The following is a 20,003-nucleotide window of genomic DNA, read 5'->3' on the forward strand; positions in this document are numbered from 1 at the left end:
TGTGTGATTGACAAATAAATGTTGCGTTTCTCTTCCCATTTTGGCGAACCCCTACTCAAAATACATCTGATTGTCTGCAGGTTATGTTCCCCATTCATAGACTGGTTTTGCGCCTATTGACGGTAGAATCTTCTGACCAGTTTTGTTAGGAGTCGCGATACTTGCTCTAAACATTAAAACGCATCGCTTGCGGTAGGTTACGTTTTTTGGAAACATAAGAAACGCATCTTTCATATCAGTGAGGAATAATTTTCAAAAAACGAATGGTTAAATTACTACACACCTTTATTGTGTTAGTGTTCCCACACCGCCAACAACGCTTGTTTACTGAAGACAGATGGAAGACATTGGCAGCTATCTTGCGAGCAACGAACATCTGTAAACGTAACATGGGAGGATGTCTAGCTTGTGGATCTGTGCAAAACTGCGACAGTAAGTTTTTTTTTTTAAGAGTCCTTGTTGATACGAGAGATAAAGGGCATATCACCATGTTTCGAAAACCGGGTTGAAAGTGATGATTGTTTACTTTTCTAAACGTTAAAACACACCGCGTCGGAATTGTAGTGCAGCCAAAATATGGGCGGATGTAACCGCTGAAAACCTTACATTGTTGTGTTAGTTTCAACCGCGTATTACCCGATTTCCCCTCTAATCGATAGTTTTATTACCACTTGTCAAAACAGGGTTTTTGGTGCTTGTTTAAAATAATTACTATTGTTACACATGTATGTGTAGATGGATAGCAAATTGTATGTTTAAGCTTTCAACATATCAGGATTTGTTTCTGCATACTGGATATTGATTTGGATACGTTACAACTGTGTTTTGTCATTGGGCTACTTATCAAAATGTCTAGTCAACAGGAAGCAGCGACGAAAAAATAATTGATGTTAAAAAACAACATTTAACTTAAGTTTTAGGAATATGAATTGAACTTAATTTCTAATGGTATTTAATCAGGTAAAAACGGCCGACGGAGTTCAAAAACGGCTACGATGAATTTACTTGTATGATATACCAGAAATCTCCAAAACATGCCTAGGCTGAGTAGGGTTTAATTAGTTAATTAACTAACGTTACAGCTAACGTTAGTTATAACCTTACCTGCCAATCATTAACTCTTGAAACGAAGAACACATTTACAATACATTATGAATAGTGATTCACTGGTGGGCTGTGTAGTTATTAAACAATATGTATTTGAATTGACAAGGTTATTGCATTTTGCATGATAGCTGTCTCCTCTGCACTTCTTCTTCGGTTGAGTTTGATGGCGGTTGGCATCCAATATGGTGCATTACCGCCCCCAACTGAACTATAGTATAAATTAATTACACTTTGTGATACCAAAGGGAAAAGGGAAAATTAAATATTTTTAATTACCCTACCAACTAACAATACACACATTAAAACCCACCACCATATTCCACTACTTTAACCCGATCTGATCCTACCCCAGGCCATGATCTGAGAGGATCACACTACCACTCAACACACCCTGTAACTCTACTGAAGTCAAATCTCGTACCCCCAAATACTTCTCTGCAAGCTACCACCACAACATCTATTTTCTGTGAAGTACGTTTCCTTTCTGTGATACAGATAACCATTGCTATGAACGCTAAGAAGACAACCTTACTGAAACATACACTGTATCACTTATTGGCTTATTCCTCTGTTCTGGCACAGATCTACTCTTCACAGAGATCCTCTCAGAATCCCTCACCCTTAATCCACCCTCCTACTTTCTTCACTGCCTCAGCATACAACATCTTCTGCACTACTCTGACCCTGGCCACCTCAATATGCCTCTCTTGCAAAGGACACATCCGATGCCCAGCAAAATGGGCACCCCTACAGTTGACAACCTATTCCACCAAAACTACACATTCTTCTGTCCCATGTCCTCCTGCACACTTCCCACATTTTGGCATCTCCATCCTACACACTGCTGTGACATTCCCATAAACATGACACCAATAACAGTGTATTCAGCACAAAAGCTCTAACAGCATAACTTATATATATATATATATATATATCCTAACATTACTTTGTCAGGTAAAGACTCTCAATTAAAGATCAAAAGAACAGACTGTCACCTCTGTTTCATCACGCTCCCCACCGGATCTGTGTCCCACCGAACAGCGGGCGTCACAAACACCATGAATCTTCAACTTAAATTGCTCCACCTCCACACTTAACCCTACCCCAGAAATCACTCCTTTCAATGGTGCCCTGTACCTAAGCGCAAACCAAGATACAGGTGTTTCCCCAAGTTGTGTCGCACGGAGCACCTGCTCCTTCTGATCTGAAGAAACACAAACATACATCACAAGTCCACTTTGGGTTACCTTCACCGACTCAACAGCACCCACTATCTTTTACACTCAACATGAAACCACCCTTAGATCTGCCGAAAGGCCTGGTTCCAGCCTCTTCAAAAATCTCACTTCCATTGGACCAAACGTATCTTTATCATAACCATGTCCATCAATGCAAGGCTCTGAGCTCCTCACAACACCTTCCAGCCCTTCTATTTCACCTCCAGAACTCGAACTGGGGTCTGCAACATACCCTCTCCCTTGTTATTGCTAGCGTCAACAGATTCAAACCCATCCTCTACTTCCCTCAGTCTTTTCAACCTCCTCCTTCTGAAAATATTCAACATTTCCAAGCCGAAAACTTTTTGAGAGGGAGAGAGAGCATTTCTGATTCAGGAAATCCATACAAACTGTTTACCGTATGACTAATTATTACTACTACCAATATTCTTAATACAGATCTCTGAGACAAATGTCAAAGACAAAAAACAACACACAGATCTTGGCGAGAGTTACAGGGTCAGGGAGTCAGAGGGCCAATCCTTAGGGAGAAATCCCGAACATCCAGCAGACCCAATCAGGTGAGATGTGTATCGAAACGACAAAAAACAAAAAAAATTACAACAATACACACAAAACAAATAAAACGACAACAACAATACACTTCTTTCCTTTTGATACGAATCACTTCATGATTCATGCGTCCAAAAAAAAAAAACACTGCTGGGTAAATCAAAATAACTAATTAGAATTACAACCCTTTATCTCCGTCTTAAAAATAATTGTATCCCATAGGGTAATTCAAGGAATAGTCAAATAAATTAGAGACAGGTATCCCTCATTCAGGGAGAGCTCGAGGGAGATCAGGCCTCACCACAAAGTCAGAACAGAGGTCAGAAGTCATTCCACCCCATTTAAGTGAGCTTTTCTTTCCCTTTACTGTACCTCAGTCTCATTATTTAAAGACATTTCAAACATTCCAAACATTTTGTGTACCAGGTTTACATTGAATTTTTCAGTACATTTATTATCAAGAGAATGTACATGTGTGTACCTAAAACTTGGAAAATAGGTAGAAAATGTCAGTTGTGTGCCATTTAATGTGCATCCTTTCTAACCTGTGAAAAACCCCACTAAAACCAAAATAAATAGACCTCACACAAAAAATCAAACGGTGTTAACACCACTAACAGATATTCATAACAGGTGGGTTGTGTGGGTGCTGGCATGTGAGGTAAAACATGGGGTAACAAAATGGCCAGGCCTTACTTAGCGTGGGAGCTCCCTTAACAGCCCGATCAGGGTACTATAGTTACGTATAGTACACTGTCGTGTCTTTACTATCATTAAATTGAAGACTTAGTTTTTATCAAAGATTCCTGTAATTAGTATTACGTGATTAAACTGAATAATCATGTAACTGTAATTAACTAGGAAGTCGGGGCACCAAGGAAAGTATTCAGATTACAAAGTTATAATTTCCCAATATAACCTTTCAGATATTTTCATATCTGATCAATAGTCTTCTGATTAATGATTTATTTATTTTACCTCACGTTAGTCTCATTCCAAACGTCGTAAATCGTTGGTTATCTGCACGAACCCAGTCTACACTATGAGTCATCCATACATCAATTGTCTTAAATCATTTATTTACTACTAACTAAGTAATTCACAGAAATGCATAAACAAACAAACATGGTAAATGTGGTTACATGAAATGATAGTAAAATGTGCCCTAGTGGGCTGAACCGCATGGCGGCTTGTTAGACAAGAGGAGGAGTGGGGGTCGACTAAGGAGTTACTACAAAGTGATAACTATAACAATTGAAATGCTAATCCTTACACATGAACGCTCACTCAGTCGGGAACAATTGCAATCAATATATATATTTACGCTCAGTGTGTCGTCTTGATCGCTGGTGAAAAGTTCATTTCTTTTGTAGAATTGTCTGTCTCTCTCCCTCTCTCTCTCGGTTGTGGTTAGAGGGGATTGTTCAAAGTGACATTCGTTATAGAATGGATGCTTCGGCGGTTGTCGTTCTTCGCGTTCAATGATACCGAATTCCTAGCTGCAGACTAGTAATCAATATCAAAGACTTGTTCTTATTCTGTCGGTATCGATAGTCTAAGAGTTTAACCACATGGTATGGTTAAAAAGATTCAGCAATGGTCTACACCTTTAGCCATCTCGTAATTGAGGTAAGCTTGGTCTGGGGATAATTTCTCAAAGTTGTGTTTTATTCGGAATGGCAGAAAAGGGCTGTCCCAGGATGTCTGACCCTAACTGGGCTCAGGGGTGGTCCTCTGATTTAGTTCAAATCCAATTCCCTTTTCGAGTTTTCCTTCATTAAACAGTCCAAAATCACATTGTAAAATTGTGTAAACAGTATCATACTCACTCATTCATCTTATACAACAATTAGATGTAAACCTTATATCTGGGGCTATTATATAAACAGCGTTATGGTAATGTGGCCACACTGTCTCCCATAAGCTTCCCAAGTTGTGACAAACGGACCAGTTCGTAACTGGATTCTTCACCGATCTTTTACACTTTCTCCGGAACATGAAATTTGTTCGTACCTCAAGTTCTGTGAGGTGGAAGGATTTCCTTTGTCTCCATGAAAAACTACTCTCTATAACTGTGTCCATGAGGTCTTCTCAGGAATTTACGACCTCTGACCACAGCAGCCTAGTTGAAGGAGGCAGGGAGAGGGGGATGGGCTTGCTATACCCAAAGAGGCCAACGTCAAGACAACACAGTCTCAATAACTGCTCTCCTAAGGCACCTGCCTCAGGAAGCCTTTCAAAGGGAGAGATAGAGAATCATTGGTAAACTTGTCAAAAAAAAAACTTTGTAGGGGACATTCCATCAGTCCTGGAAGAAAGAAAATAAATATGTACTTAGTTTTCACTGTTACATTTGAATCATTCCTAAAATTCTTCATCTTAATCGAGTTTTCTGCATCTTGGGCAGGAGGTCTTGAGAAAAGCATGGGAGACGAGTTAGGATCGAGGGAAAGATGAATGGAGCAAAGTACAGAGAGATCCTTGATGAAAACCTGCTCCAGAGCACTCAGGACCTCAGACTGGGGTGAAGGTTCACCTTCCAACAGTACAACGACCCTAAGTAGACAGCCAAGACAACGCAGGAATGGCTTCTGGACAAGTCTCTGAATGTCCTTGAGTGGCCCAGCTAGAACCCGGACTTGAACCCAATCTAACATCTCTGGAGAGACATGAAAATAGCTGTGCAGCGACGCTCCCCAACCTGACAGAGCTTGAGAGGATCTGCAAAGAAGAATGAAAGAAGCTCGCCAAATATAGTTGTGCCAAGCTTGTAGCGTCATACACAAGAAGACTCAAGGCTGTAATCGCTTCTGTGGGTGAGAGAGGGTCTGGTTGAAATCATCCATTGCAAAGCTGATCCGACACATCTGGATCCTCACAGGACAGTCATGACAGCATGGTTCATAGGGTTGGTGCCTGCATGTGTCTGCCACAGTCTCCTATCTTAACTTAGAACATATTCTGGGCATTCTGCCAAAAGGTCTGAGGAGGGGTCATGACCGTCTCCCCCTCATATTTCTACCCAGTACCTACAGGAACCAATGATTGTATGAAACAAGCTGTACAATTCAAGGCTGTCCCTTCAGACTAAACACTTTTCCTCCACAACCTTTAAACAGGTTCACATTCACAAGGCCGCATAACCAGATGGAATACCAGGACGCGTACTCAGATCATACGCTGACCACCATTTTCAACCTCTCCCTGACCCAGTCTGTAATACCTACATGTTTCAAGTAGACCACCATAACCCATGTGCCCAAGAACGCCAAGGTAACCTGTCTAAATGACTATCGCCCTATAGCACTCACATCTTTAGCCATGAAATGCTTTGAATGGCTGGTCATGGCTCACATCAACACCATCGTCCCAGACACACTGGACCCACTCCAATTCGCATACCGCCTCAACAGATCCACAGATGATGCTATCTCTATTGCACTCCACACTGCCCTCTCCCACCTGGACAAGAGGAATACCTATGTGAGAATGGTGTTAATCGATTACAGCTCCATGTTCAACACCATAGTGCCCTCCAAGCTCATCACTAAGCTCAGGACCCTGGGACTGAACACTTCCCTCTTCAACTGGATCCTAGACTTCCTGACGGGCCGCCCCCGGGTGGTGAGGATAGGCAACAACACTTCCCCCATGCTGATCCTCAACACGGGGCCCTTCAAGGGTGCGTGCTTAGTCCCCTCCTGTACTCCCTGTCCACCCATGACTGCATGGCCATGCATGACTCCAACCCCATTATTAAGTTTGCTGACAACACGACAATGGTAGGCCTGATTACCGATGACGATAAGACAGCCTATAGGGGAAAAGTTTGTGACCTGGCAGTGTGATGCCAGGACATCAACCATGCCCCCATCGACATTGACGGGGCTGTAGTGGAGCGGATTGAGAGCTTCAAGTTCCTCAGCGTCCACATAACTAAGGAATAAACATGGTTCACACACACCAACACAATCGTGAATATGGCACGACAACGCCTTTTCCCCCTCAGGAGGCTGAAAAGATTTGGCACGGGCCCTCAGATCCTCAAAACATTATACAGCTGCACCATTGAGAGCATCTTGACTGGCTGCATCATCGCTTGGTATGGCAACTGCTTGGCATCTTACGGCAAGGAGCTACAGAAGGTAGTGCATATGGCCCAGTACATCACTGGAGCAAAGCTCCCTGCCATCAAGGACCTCTATACAAGGTGGTGTCAGAGTAAGGCGCCTTAGGACCAACACTTTACATATGTTTTATGAGCTGAAATAAAATATCCCCGAAATTGTCCATACGCACAAAAATATTATTTACTCTCATATTTTGTCCACAAATTTGTTTCCATCCCTGATAGTAAGCATTTCTTCTTTGCCAAGATATCCATCCACCTGGCAGGTGTGGCATATCAAGAAGCTGATTAAACAGCATGATCATTACACAGGTGTACCTTGTGCTGGGGACTAAGGCCACTCTAAAATATGCAGTTTTGTCACACAACGCAATGACATGTATGTCTCAAGTTTTGATGGAGCGTGCAATTTGAAAAATTGACTGCAGGAATGTCTACCAGAGCTGTTGCCAGAGAATGTAATGTGCATTTATCTACCTTAAGCTGCCTCCAATGTCATTTTAGAGAATTTAGCAGTACGTCCAAACAACCTCACAACCAAAGACCACGTGTATGGCCTCATGTGGGTGAGTGGTTTGCTGATGTCAACGTTGTGAACAGAGTGCCTCGTGGTGGTTGTAGGGTTATGGTATGGGCAGGCATAAGCTACGGACAATGAACACAACTGCATACTCACCAGACATGTCACCCATTGAGCATGTTTGGGATTCTCTGGATCGACGTGTACGACAGCCTGTTTCAGTTCCCAACAATATCCAGCAACTTCGCACAGCCATTGAAGAGGAGTGGGACAACGTTCCACAGGTAACAATCAACAGCCTGATCAACTCTATGCGAAGGAAATGTGTCGCGCTGCATGAGGAAAATGGTGGTCACACCAGATACTGACTGGTTTTTATGATCCCGGCCCTACCTTTTTTCTTTTTAAGGTATCTGTGACCAACAGATGCATATCTGTATTGTATTCCCAGTCATGTGAAATCCATAGTTTAGGGCCTAAGGAATGTATTTAAATTGACTGATTTCGTTATATGAACTGTAACTCAGTAAAATTCTTGTGTGTTGCGTTTATATTTTTGTTCAGTATACGTACAGTGCCTTCAAAAAGTATTTAGACCCCTTGAATTTTTCCACATTTTGTTACGTTACAGCCTTGTTCTACAATGGATTAAATAAAACATTGCCCTCATCAATCTCCACACAATACCCCATAATGACAAAGCGAAAGCAGCGGTCTAAGGCACTGCATCTCAGTGCTTGAGGAATCACTACAGACACAGGTTTGATTCCAGACTGTATCACAACCAGCCGTGATTGGGAGTCCCATAGGGCGGCGCACATTTGGCCCAGTGCCGTCATTGTAAATAAGAATTTGTTCTTAACTGACTTGCCTAGTTAAATTAAGGTTATATATATATATATATATATATATATATATATATATATATATATTTGAGATCAGGTCCCCAAGAACAGTGGCCTCCATCATTCTTAAATGGAAGAAGTATGGAATCACCAAGACTCTTCCTCGAGCTGGCCTCCCGGTCAAATGGAGCAATCGGGGTAGAAGGGCCTTGGTCAGGGAGGTGACCAAGAACCCAGTGGTCACTCTGATAAAGGTCCAGAGTTCCTCTGTGGAGATGGGAGAACCTTCCAGAAGGACAACCATCTCTGCAGCACTCCACCAATTACGCTTTTATGGTAGAGTGGCCAGAGGGAAGCCACTCCTCGGTAAAAGGCACATAACAGCCCGCTTGAAGTTTTCCAAAATGCACCTAAAGACTCTCAGACCATGAGAAACCAGATTATCTGGTCTGATGAAACCAGATTGAACTATTTGTGCAGATGTAAAACCTGTGGAAGTAGATAGTGGTGGGCGCACGTGGTTGACTGACCCGTATGGTAGATGAAGTGAAGAAATTCTGTTCATCCATACTTGTTTTCTTTGATGAAGAGTCTCTCCCTTCTCATGTCAAGTTGGGCTATGTGAGATAACCTGTAAGAGACTTTGCACAAACCCCTTCGGTGCCATAAATGCAAAAGATTTGGTCATGTGTTAAGCGTATGCATATGGGAAGAGTATTGAATTGTGGTGGCGAACATGCCCTCGAATTTCTGGATTGCTCTGTTGGGTTTAGGAGATCGAGGTGGCAAGAATAAGAGCTGTCCAGCGTGTCTCCTATCTGAAGGATGTGAGAAGAGTTGAAGGAGCAAGTGGTGTTGAAGATGCAGTGGTAATTGGGGCTGCACCAGTGAAAGTTTATCTGCAATCAAGGGATCCTGATATATTACATGTGGAAAAAGGTGGACTTTGTAGCATTTATTGCAATGGTCATTAACTGCATAGCGCAAACAAAGAAGAAATCCTGAAATCCTCTGAGTTTACAGCAGAGGTATTGCAAGAAATCCTGTCAAAGGAGGATCCGCCCTCACATGCCCCTGAGCCTTTGTAGGGATGTGACTTGAATTGGAATGTGACTGAAGGAGTGTGATGTTTTTTTTCTTATTTTTTTCTACAATAGATTTTTTTCAACAATAGATGTTTTCCTATAGTTTACCACCCATAACAGTAGGTGGCGACATGCACCTCTAACGAATGTTGGTGGACCGCAATAATACCATAGAAGAAGAACTGCGCTAAAGTTAGCTAGATAGCTCACTAGTTGCTAGCGGACAGGTTCAGTCAACAACAGCACGTTTGATTAGGGGAGACTGGCCTTCTGCACTGCCACGTTTAAAATCAGATTCATAACAAGGTACTCCAGTAAGTATATTGCCATATCTATGTGTTGACCGTTCAAGTATTTGATAACACTAGCTATTGGTATGCAAATGTTGTCACCTAACTATCTAACGTTACAGTAACTAGATATTCCTAGCTTGTCACCAAAATGGCTAGCTAGCAAGTTAGCTATTCAACTGGTGTTTCAAACATACTTGACTTACTAACATTAGCTGGAGTTTGGCTGAATCATTAATAGCTGGGACTTATACAAATGTGAACATAATGCAAAGTAAGCTAACTAACTAGCTAACTAGAAATATGATATATGAATGTCAATGAATTACAAGGCATCTCACTTAGCATAGGTAACTAGCAAGCCCAATTTTAAGAGCAGGGTTCATGTTGAATTCACTTTTTTTTTAAAGAATCACACTTATCTAGGGAAAGTTGTAGTTAACTTCTGATCACACAGGCTTGGCTCGGGAAAGTTGTTTTAATGTTGACGCTGCTGTCTGCTACCTGAGGTTAGTGAGTTGCTTTTCGTGCCTTGATCTTTTCTGTCTCAAACGAAGTTCGCAAGTGTTGCCTAGCATTGCTGCTGCACTTTTCTGAGCCTCCGTGCAGCTGCTTATGAATGCGTTCCCTTCTTAGGACAGTTGCACGTGAATAGCTTGGTTTCCCATTATAGGCTTGAAAACGAACATGCCACACGCTTTCACGAAACGGCTGAGATACAAGCTAACCAGCAAAGGAGTTACATAAACATGCATTACTTGCCCACAGGCGTATTTTATTTTCCCAGCATTATCAAGAGCTTGAGAAATCTTAGACTGTATGACGCAACCTCGAACTTTCAATCTCATGCCAAGCAATTGGTCTGAAAAGCAACTCAATCAAATCAAATCAAATTTTATTTGTCACATACACATGGTTAGCAGATGTTAATGCGAGTGTAGCGAAATGCTTGTGCTTCTAGTTCCGACAATGCAGTAATAACCAACAAGTAATCTAACTAACAATTCCAAAACTACTCTTATACACAGTGTAAGGGGATAAAGAATATGTACATAAGGATATATGAATGAGTGATGGTACAGAGGAGCATAGGCAAGATACAGTAGATGGTATTGAGTACAGTATATACATATGAGATGAGTATGTAAACAAAGTGGCATAGTTAGTGGCTAGTGATACATGTATTACATAAGGATGCAGTCGATGATATAGAGTACAGTATATACGTATGCATATGAGATGAATAATGTAGGGTAAGTAACATTATATAAGGTAGCATTGTTTAAAGTGGCTAGTGATATATTTACATTTCCCATCAATTCCCATTATTAAAGTGGCTGGAGTTGTGTCAGTGTGTTGGCAGCAGCCACTCAATGTTAGTGGTGGCTGTTTAACAGTCTGATGGCCTTGAGATAGAAGCTGTTTTTCAGTCTCTCGGTCCCAGCTTTGATGCACCTGTACTGACCTCGCCTTCTGGATGATAGTGGGGTGAACAGGCAGTGGCTCGGGTGGTTGATGTCCTTGATGATCTTTATGGCCTTCCTGTAACATTGGGTGGTGTAGGTGTCCTGGAGGGCAGGTAGTTTGCCCCCGGTGATGCGTTGTGCAGACCTCACTACCCTCTGGAGAGCCTTACGGTTGTGGGCGGAGCAGTTGCCGTACCAGGCGGTGATACAGCCCGCCAGGATGCTCTCGATTGTGCATCTGTAGAAGTTTGTGAGTGCTTTTGGTGACAAGCCAAATTTCTTCAGCCTCCTGAGGTTGAAGAGGCGCTGCTGCGCCTTCTTCACGATGCTGTCTGTGTGAGTGGACCAATTCAGTTTGTCTGTGATGTGTATGCCGAGGAACTTAAAACTTGCTACCCTCTCCACTACTGTTCCATCGATGTGGATAGGGGGTGTTCCCTCTGCTGTTTCCTGAAGTCCACAATCATCTCCTTAGTTTTGTTGACGTTGAGTGTGAGGTTATTTTCCTGACACCACACTCCGAGGGCCCTCACCTCCTCCCTGTAGGCCGTCTCGTCGTTGTTGGTAATCAAGCCTACCACTGTTGTGTCGTCCGCAAACTTGATGATTGAGTTGGAGGCGTGCGTGGCCACGCAGTCGTGGGTGAACAGGGAGTACAGGAGAGGGCTCAGAACGCACCCTTGTGGGGCCCCAGTGTTGAGGATCAGCGGGGTGGAGATGTTGTTGCCTACCCTCACCACCTGGAGGCGGCCCGTCAGGAAGTCCAGTACCCAGTTGCACAGGGCGGGGTCGAGACCCAGGGTCTCGAGCTTGATGACGAGCTTGGAGGGTACTATGGTGTTGAATGCCGAGCTGTAGTCGATGAACAGCATTCTCACATAGGTATTCCTCTTGTCCAGATGGGTTAGGGCAGTGTGCAGTGTGGTTGAGATTGCATCGTCTGTGGACCTATTTGGGCGGTAAGCAAATTGGAGTGGGTCTAGGGTGTCAGGTAGGGTGGAGGTGATATGGTCCTTGACTAGTCTCTCAAAGCACTTCATGATGACGGAAGTGAGTGCTACGGGCGGTAGTCGTTTAGCTCAGTTACCTTAGCTTTCTTGGGAACAGGAACAATGGTGGCCCTCTTGAAGCATGTGGGAACAGCAGACTGGTATAGGGATTGATTGAATATGTCCGTAAACACACCGGCCAGCTGGTCTGCGCATGCTCTGAGGGCGCGGCTGGGGATGCCGTCTGGGCCTGCAGCCTTGCGAGGGTTAACACGTTTAAATGTCTTACTCACCTCGGCTGCAGTGAAGGAGAGTCCGCATGTTTTCGTTGCAGGCCGTGTCAGTGGCACTGTATTGTCCTCAAAGCGGGCAAAAAAGTTATTTAGTCTGCCTGGGAGCAAGACATCCTGGTCCTTGACTGGGCTGGATTTCTTCTTGTAGTCCGTGATTGACTGTAGACCCTGCCACATGCCTCTTGTGTCTGAGCCGTTGAATTGAGATTCTACTTTGTCTCTGTACTGACGCTTAGCTTGTTTGATAGCCTTGCGGAGGGAATAGCTGCACTGTTTGTATTCGGTCATGTTACCAGTCACCTTGCCCTGATTAAAAGCAGTGGTTCGCGCTTTCAGTTTCACGCGAATGCTGCCATCAATCCACGGTTTCTGGTTAGGGAATGTTTTAATCGTTGCTATGGGAACGACATCTTCAACGCACGTTTTAATGAACTCGCACACCGAATCAGCGTATTCGTCAATATTGTTATCTGACGCAATACGAAACATATCCCAGTCCACGTGGTGGAAGCAGTCTTGGAGTGTGGAGTCAGCTTGGTCGGACCAGCGTTGGACAGACCTCAGCGTGGGAGCCTCTTGTTTTAGTTTCTGTCTGTAGGCAGGGATCAACAAAATGGAGTCGTGGTCAGCTTTTCCGAAAGGAGGGCGGGGCAGGGCCTTATATGCGTCGCGGAAGTTAGAGTAACAATGATCCAAAGTTTTTCCACCCCTGGTTGCGCAATCAATATGCTGATAAAATTTAGGGAGTCTTGTTTTCAGATTAGCCTTGTTAAAATCCCCAGCTACAATGAATGCAGCCTCCGGATAAATGGATTCCAGTTTGCAAAGAGTCAAATAAAGTTCGTTCAGAGCCATCGATGTGTCTGCTTGGGGGGGTATATACGGCTGTGATTATAATCGAAGAGAATTCTCTTGGTAGATAATGCGGTCTACATTTGATTGTGAGGAATTCTAAATCAGGTGAACAGAAGGATTTGAGTTCCTGTATGTTTCTTTCGTCACACCATGTCTCGTTAGCCATAAGGCATACGCCCCCGCCCCTCTTCTTACCAGAAAGATGTTTGTTTCTGTCGGCGCGATGCGTGGAGAAACCCGCTGGCTGCACCGCCTCGGATAGAGTCTCTCCAGTGAGCCATGTTTCCGTGAAGCAAAGAACATTACAGTCTCTGATGTCCCTCTGGAATGCTACCCTTGCTCGGATTTCATCAACCTTGTTGTCAAGAGACTGGACATTGGCGAGAAGAATGCTAGGGAGTGGTGCACGATGTGCCCGTCTCCGGAGTCTGACCAGAAGACCGCCTCGTTTCCCTCTTTTTCGGAGTTGTTTTTTTGGGTCGCCGCATAGGATCCATTCTGTTGTCCCGGTTGAAAAGCAGAACACAGGATCCGCGTCGCGAAAAACATATTCTTGGTCGTACTGATGGTGAGTTGACGCTGATCTTATATTCAGTAGTTCTTCTCGACTGTATGTAATGAAACCTAAGATGACCTGGGGTACTAATGTAAGAAATAACACGTAAAAAAACAAAACACTGCATAGTTTCCTAGGAACGCGAAGCGAGGCGGCCATCTCTGTCGGCGCCGGAAGTCCTAAGACAAGTGAAGTCCAAATCGGTTACTCATGTCATGTTGTGAAAAGCTTTCTTTGATTTGCCTGTAAACAGCGGTAGGTATTGTTGTGCAAGAAAGGTGAAAGTGTACTACATAAGCAGATCATGTTCATAATATTTGCATAATTTCTTGTACCTCCAGGCTATGACCTTTTTGTGTATTGCAATGCAGCAAGTAATTATTTTATAGTCCTGAAGCAAATGGCTCCCTGTTGGGGTTCATTTTGAATGACTCGTTTTTGTGTTATGTTTTTCAAAGGACTAATGCATGTTCATCAATAACATAATCCACTTGTTCACAGAAACAAAATGAATGTTGGTGTAGCCCACAGTGAGGTGAACCCCAACACTCGGGTCATGAACAGTCGAGGGATCTGGCTGACCTATGCCCTCGGTGTTGGAATGCTTCACATTGTGCTCTTGAGCATACCCTTCTTCGGTGTACCTGTGGTGTGGACTCTCACAAATGTTATACACAATTTTGTAAGTAATTTTTCTTCTCATGAATAAATTTGTGTTGACCCCATTTTGAGTGCTTTTATCACCTATTATTACTTGGGACAATATCGGTATTGCAATTAAAACATGAAAAAGACCAAATTTTGGTCCTTTTTAAAAACCTGCTGTATGTAAAATATTGTGTGCTATTGCTTGGAAAATAAATGAAATGTGACTCTGGATGACACTGTTTGTTTCCAACATTAGGGCTGTTTTCCTAAAGAAGTTCAATCTGTTTTGTTTCCTTGCCACAATACTAACGAGTGTTGCGGTATTGTCCCAGCCCTAATTATTCTAACGTATTTATTATGGATCCCCATTAGCTGCTGCCTTCCTGGGGTCCTGCAAAATCAAAGGAATGACCTCATGTCCACAGTGCCAGGTGTTATAAAGAAACTAAGTGAATACCCAGAACATACTAACTCCCATTTTCCCACTTATGAGAAAGTAGTTTATGTATCAGTCCTGTGTTGTGGTAATTATGACATGCTTTGGTCAGCAGTTTTCACACGCGCTCAGCTTCTTATCATAAATACAGTTCAGGTTCTATCGCAGCTATGTCTTTTAAATGTGTACATTTAAGTCATTTAGCAGATGCTCTTATCCAGAGCGATTTAGTCGTTAGTGCATACTTTTCATACTTTTTTCCCTTCTTCTCCGTACTGGTCCCCCTTAACCCTGGCGCTGCAAGTGCCTTGCTCTACCGACTGAGCCACACGGGACCATGGAAGGATGAATTCTCTATTCTTGAAAGAAAAAGACACGTAACCGAAAAGACACATAGCTGTGCTGCAACATCTACCCTCAGTCCCTGGCACACCATTTGCTACTTTAAAATGTGTTTGTCTTGTCTTAGTGGACTGTCACTCATCATTGAGACTTGGACTCATTCCCTGTATGTCTGTGTCTTCCAGGGGATGTATGTCTTCATGCATGCAGTGAAAGGCACTCCGTTTGAGACCCCAGACCAAGGCAAAGCCCGGCTCCTGACACATTGGGAACAGTTGGACTACGGCGTGCAGTTCACATCATCCAGAAAATTCTTCACTATCTCCCCAATCATTTTGTACGTAGCCTTCTGTCATTTAGAACAAGAGGTTACATTTTTGTACATTTAGCTTTAGGTACCCACTTAGCATCCAGTGCAAAAGTAATTGTAAACTGTATGGGGCGGTTTCCTGAACACAGATTAAGCCAAGTATTGGACTGAAAAGCACTTAAATGGAGGTCTTCCATTGAGATTGTGTTTTAGTCCCGGACTAGGCTTCATATGTGACTGGGAAAACGGCCCTATAAATGCTAATTGTTGACCATGTTGCAGATATCTTTTAATTGACACATTTGCTAACTTTTTTTATTTTTTATCCCCCTAGATATTTTCTTGCAAGCTTCTACACAAAGTACGACACAACACACTTTGTCATAAACACTGCGTCCCTTTTGAGCGTGCTGATCCCCAAATTGCCACAACTACATGGAGTCCGAATCTTTGGCATCAACAAGTATTAATCTGAGTGTTAAGAGGGTCAGTGGTGTGTGACCAACTCTCAAAGGAGCTCTTGCCTCATAGCAAGATGAATAGTTAACCCTATGTACTCTGTACCACTGGAGTGTGTACTAAGCAGTTTTGTACAGTGCGTGCAATTATCACTCATTGTTTAGATGCGTCAGGTTAAACTGTAGTGGGAGAATGAGAGAGAATGCCATGTGCATTACTAACTTAAGTAAATATTTAATGTTGTATTTTTTTGATCTGCATAGACCTGGGCTGGCCCAGGGTTCAAACGTGGGCCTTTTTTTGTTCTGTTCTGTTTTTTTGTTATTTGCCCTCACTTCACACAGTGACATGGACTGCGTTCCTTGTCACAATGTATTTTTCTGTTCTTAACCGGAAGCCTTAAAAATACCAGATGTATTTTCAAAGATGATTTCTTCATAAAAGTAGGGGCCTATGGTTCATTGTTTGACACACACTTAAGATTGACACCCTTCTAAAAATGATTACTGGAAAAAGAACTGGGGCCTTAGAACCGTTGCGTAAATTTTACACTAAATCTGCATGCGCCATTTCTGAAGTCTGTGCACGCACAAATATTGAGATTTATAAACTTGGCACGTGCCAATCATACGCATGTTTCCCCTTAGAAATCAGACCTGTCGTAAAACTGCGTGCGTGAACAAGCATTATAACTTTGCCTGAAAAACATCCCATCGTTCACCTTTTATGGTGACAATAGCGCCCTTACTTTGGAAGTATTGGAATTAGGCCAAGACCATATCTGGAAATGGCGAACGTGATCAAATGTTTTTGGAGGTGTTGGCAGAATGTTTTCTTTTGCAGTGACAGTTGCGGTAGCCTATCTGACCGTTTCTGGAAGACAAACATTTGCTAATTGTCGTGGACCTGTAAACAGATTTGAATTAATTCAATCATGTTTGGCTTTTTACTTTTTCCCCTAATCTAAATATGGTGCACTGCCCCCGAGTTCTGAAACTGACTCTTTGAAATAGAAATAAGCTAGTAGGCCTAATTAGTGGTAGCTGAGACACACTTCAATGCAAAATATCAACCTGTCTGCTCACCTGTTTAAATTCAGCTGTATGTTATAAACCACGCTCCCTTTCGGATGAATAGAGCAAAAAAAATGAAATTCTACTCGCCTATATTAATAGGCCCAATTAAATGAGATGCGCGTTGGTAATTTGTTGTATGGCTGCTTCAGGAAAATGAACTCATGGCCAGAAAAGGTGAGCAATTTAATTTGCAATAGTTGTGTATAAATGCAATGTTTGTCTCGGAATTTGACATTACAGCGTTCAGACGTGTCTCACAAACGTCAACAGGAAGAGGTGAACCCTCTGCTCTTCCGTTAACCTGCACTTAAGAGCAGATCACAGAGCAAAATACTTAAAGTAGCTTATCTATTTACTACTGTGAAGTGGGTCCAATTAAATGAGAGATGGGATGAATGGTAGCCTATCCTAACTTGTATGAAACCATCAGTCAGAAAGGGTGAGGAATTTATTCTACAATGGTCATGTAATTGAGGTAAAGAATAAATCTATTTCTATAATTATTTTAGATCAAATAAAGGGATTTTTGCTCTTCTCACTCATGGTAAATGATTGCATCTTATTATATTTAGCTAGGCCTACCTGTTTTTTTTTGTGTGTTTAAAAAAGCAACCTTTTTTACAAGAGTGTCATTATGTATTCCTGCACAAGGCCACTACTAGGCTACTTCTGCCTTCTTACAATGCAATACTGAAACCACTAGAAACTGTGCGTACGCATGGTCTAAAGCAGCAGTGGCGAACTAATTGTGCCCCAGGGTCAGCATTCGGGTTTCAACGAGTTCCAGAGGGCTACACTGAAAATGTTATATTGATCCTTGCCATCAAAATTAGCACACAAAAAAGTCCTATATTCAGCTTTTGGAATTTTCAATGCTCCCTGACTGTCTTGTGATTTATTAGTGAGATGGACAGTCAAGAAACTGTATCAATGTAGGTCCATTGACTGCACAGTGATTAGTGAGCTGGACAGTCAAACTATATAAATATAGGTTCATTATCATTTAAATTTTAAAGTATATTGAGTTTTTACTGGGACCACCTTTGTGAGCTGTATGTTTGACACCCATGGTCTAAGGTTTGCGGGAGGATAAGCACATCAAGTTACATTTTTATTAATGCCAACTTGTGTGAATACTGGCACATGCATGTTTTGGGCATATTTTGTGTGTATGTGACACTTGAGGCCCCTGAACAATATGAAATACTAATTTAGCATGATTACCTTTGTATATTAATAATTTATCCTTGTTACTCAATCATATAGGGCAGGCATTTTTGCAGTGTATATAGCTTGTCTGTATAGGTTCATTCTTATGTGAAGATCAGATGATTTGTCATAAGATGTTAAGTGTTGTCAGATAATTGTTTACTGAGACAGGTCTATGGTATGGCTATGTACCTACACATGACTGCCAAAATAAAATAAACACTTGAGTAAATGAGGGATGTAAAGTATATTGAAAGTGGGTGCTTCTGTGCAGCTGTGGTTCCGGTGATAATTAAGCAATTAAAATCTCATGATTAGGGTCATATAAAATGCCCAGTTTCCCATTATTTCAGCTACCATGGCTAGAAGAGATCGGTGACTTTAAAGAGGGGTCTCAAAGGAGCATAGGTGGTTTAAAGTGTGTGTGTCACCAGCTCTCAACTCAATTGAACACTTCTGGGAGAGTGAAGTGGTGCCTGAGACAACATTTTCCACCACCAAAACACCAAATGGTGTAATTTCTCAGGAAGAATGGTGCCACGTCTCAATCCTCGTGGTGATGTTAAATATTAGTGATGACGATATTACTGTGCAATGTAGATGTTCTGTTTTCACCTGAGATTGCATAACAACTCGTATGTTGATGTAGTGTCCATTGGTTATAAATGTTTCAACCTGTGTTGAAGTTGTGCTTTTATGTCAGCTCCTGGCTTCAAAGGGCACCAAAAACAACACTAAACATGAGTTTTGGCAGTTCTGCTGCCACAGAAACAGACCCTGGGTCTGTTATAATGTGTCTAATCTCGGTTAACCCAGAGGTAAAACATCATGTAGTTTGGGCAACTGATCATCACACGGGAGAGTATAACACACCAAATTCAGTTCCTGTGATTTTACTAACAGATCTCAGTTTATTTTAGTACTATGTATGGCAACTCCGGTAGCTAACAGAAATTGTTAAACGAAACACCTCGCCAAACAACCAGCATGTTTTTCAAATTTCCAAGGAAAGATTCCAGTGGTCATGTGAATTTCATCTGCTCCGATTGGATGAAACAGGCCGCACTGCCATATGGGATGAGTAGTTTGTTTGCCCCCTAACTGGTATGTAGTCTTGTACCCTTAACTTTTCTTCCATATCACTTTGTTACAATTTCTAGTCTTTTGGATGAATGGTTCACCCTGGAGATTTTTGTACCTATTCCACTTGACAAGCATTTTGTTGAAATTTGCATGCTAAAAACAAGTGGGTGTGTCAGTTAAGGAAACCATAACTGTGTAAAGAGCGGCATGGTGGCACAACGCCCTTTTAAGACACTTTATGTTGGTGTTTCCTTTTATTTTGTCAGTTGCCTGTATATTCATGTAGATGTACTTGTTTAGGATATGAATATCTCCTGGAGGCTACTATTAAGACAACCAAACAAAAACAGGACTACCTATGTCTTATCCACGATATTCTTGGAGCTTTGTCAGCCCTTGTACCTAACATCATTAAAACATTTATGCCCCGAAAGCAGCATGTGTGTCATAACTGGATGAAATGGATGGGAACCATATTGACGATAAGCAATAAAACAGGTTGTGAATGCTTGATG

The 20,003-nt window shown here is 42.3% G+C and overlaps 1 protein-coding gene across 3 annotated transcripts; it reads left to right on the top strand.

The window, feature by feature from the left end:
* The first annotated feature begins 293 nt into the window (after window positions 1-293).
* LOC112235329 (ORM1-like protein 1) lies at window positions 294-17,734 on the top strand. Of its 3 annotated transcripts, none has more exons than XM_042315600.1 (4): window positions 294-432; window positions 14,427-14,607; window positions 15,537-15,688; window positions 15,996-17,734. In XM_042315600.1, exons 1-4 carry the CDS (start codon window positions 398-400, stop codon window positions 16,129-16,131), a joined length of 504 nt encoding a protein of 167 aa, XP_042171534.1. In that variant the 5' UTR covers window positions 294-397; the 3' UTR covers window positions 16,132-17,734. The 3 variants fall into 3 exon arrangements, with proteins under 3 accessions (XP_042171534.1, XP_024259527.1, XP_024259534.1); XM_024403759.2 differs by lacking the exon at window positions 294-432 and adding an exon at window positions 9,644-9,790; XM_024403766.2 differs by lacking the exon at window positions 294-432 and adding an exon at window positions 9,654-9,782.
* The last annotated feature ends 2,269 nt before the right edge of the window (window positions 17,735-20,003 follow it).

Source organism: Oncorhynchus tshawytscha, linkage group LG03, assembly GCF_018296145.1.
Source record: "Oncorhynchus tshawytscha isolate Ot180627B linkage group LG03, Otsh_v2.0, whole genome shotgun sequence".
Lineage (NCBI taxonomy): Eukaryota > Metazoa > Chordata > Actinopteri > Salmoniformes > Salmonidae > Oncorhynchus > Oncorhynchus tshawytscha.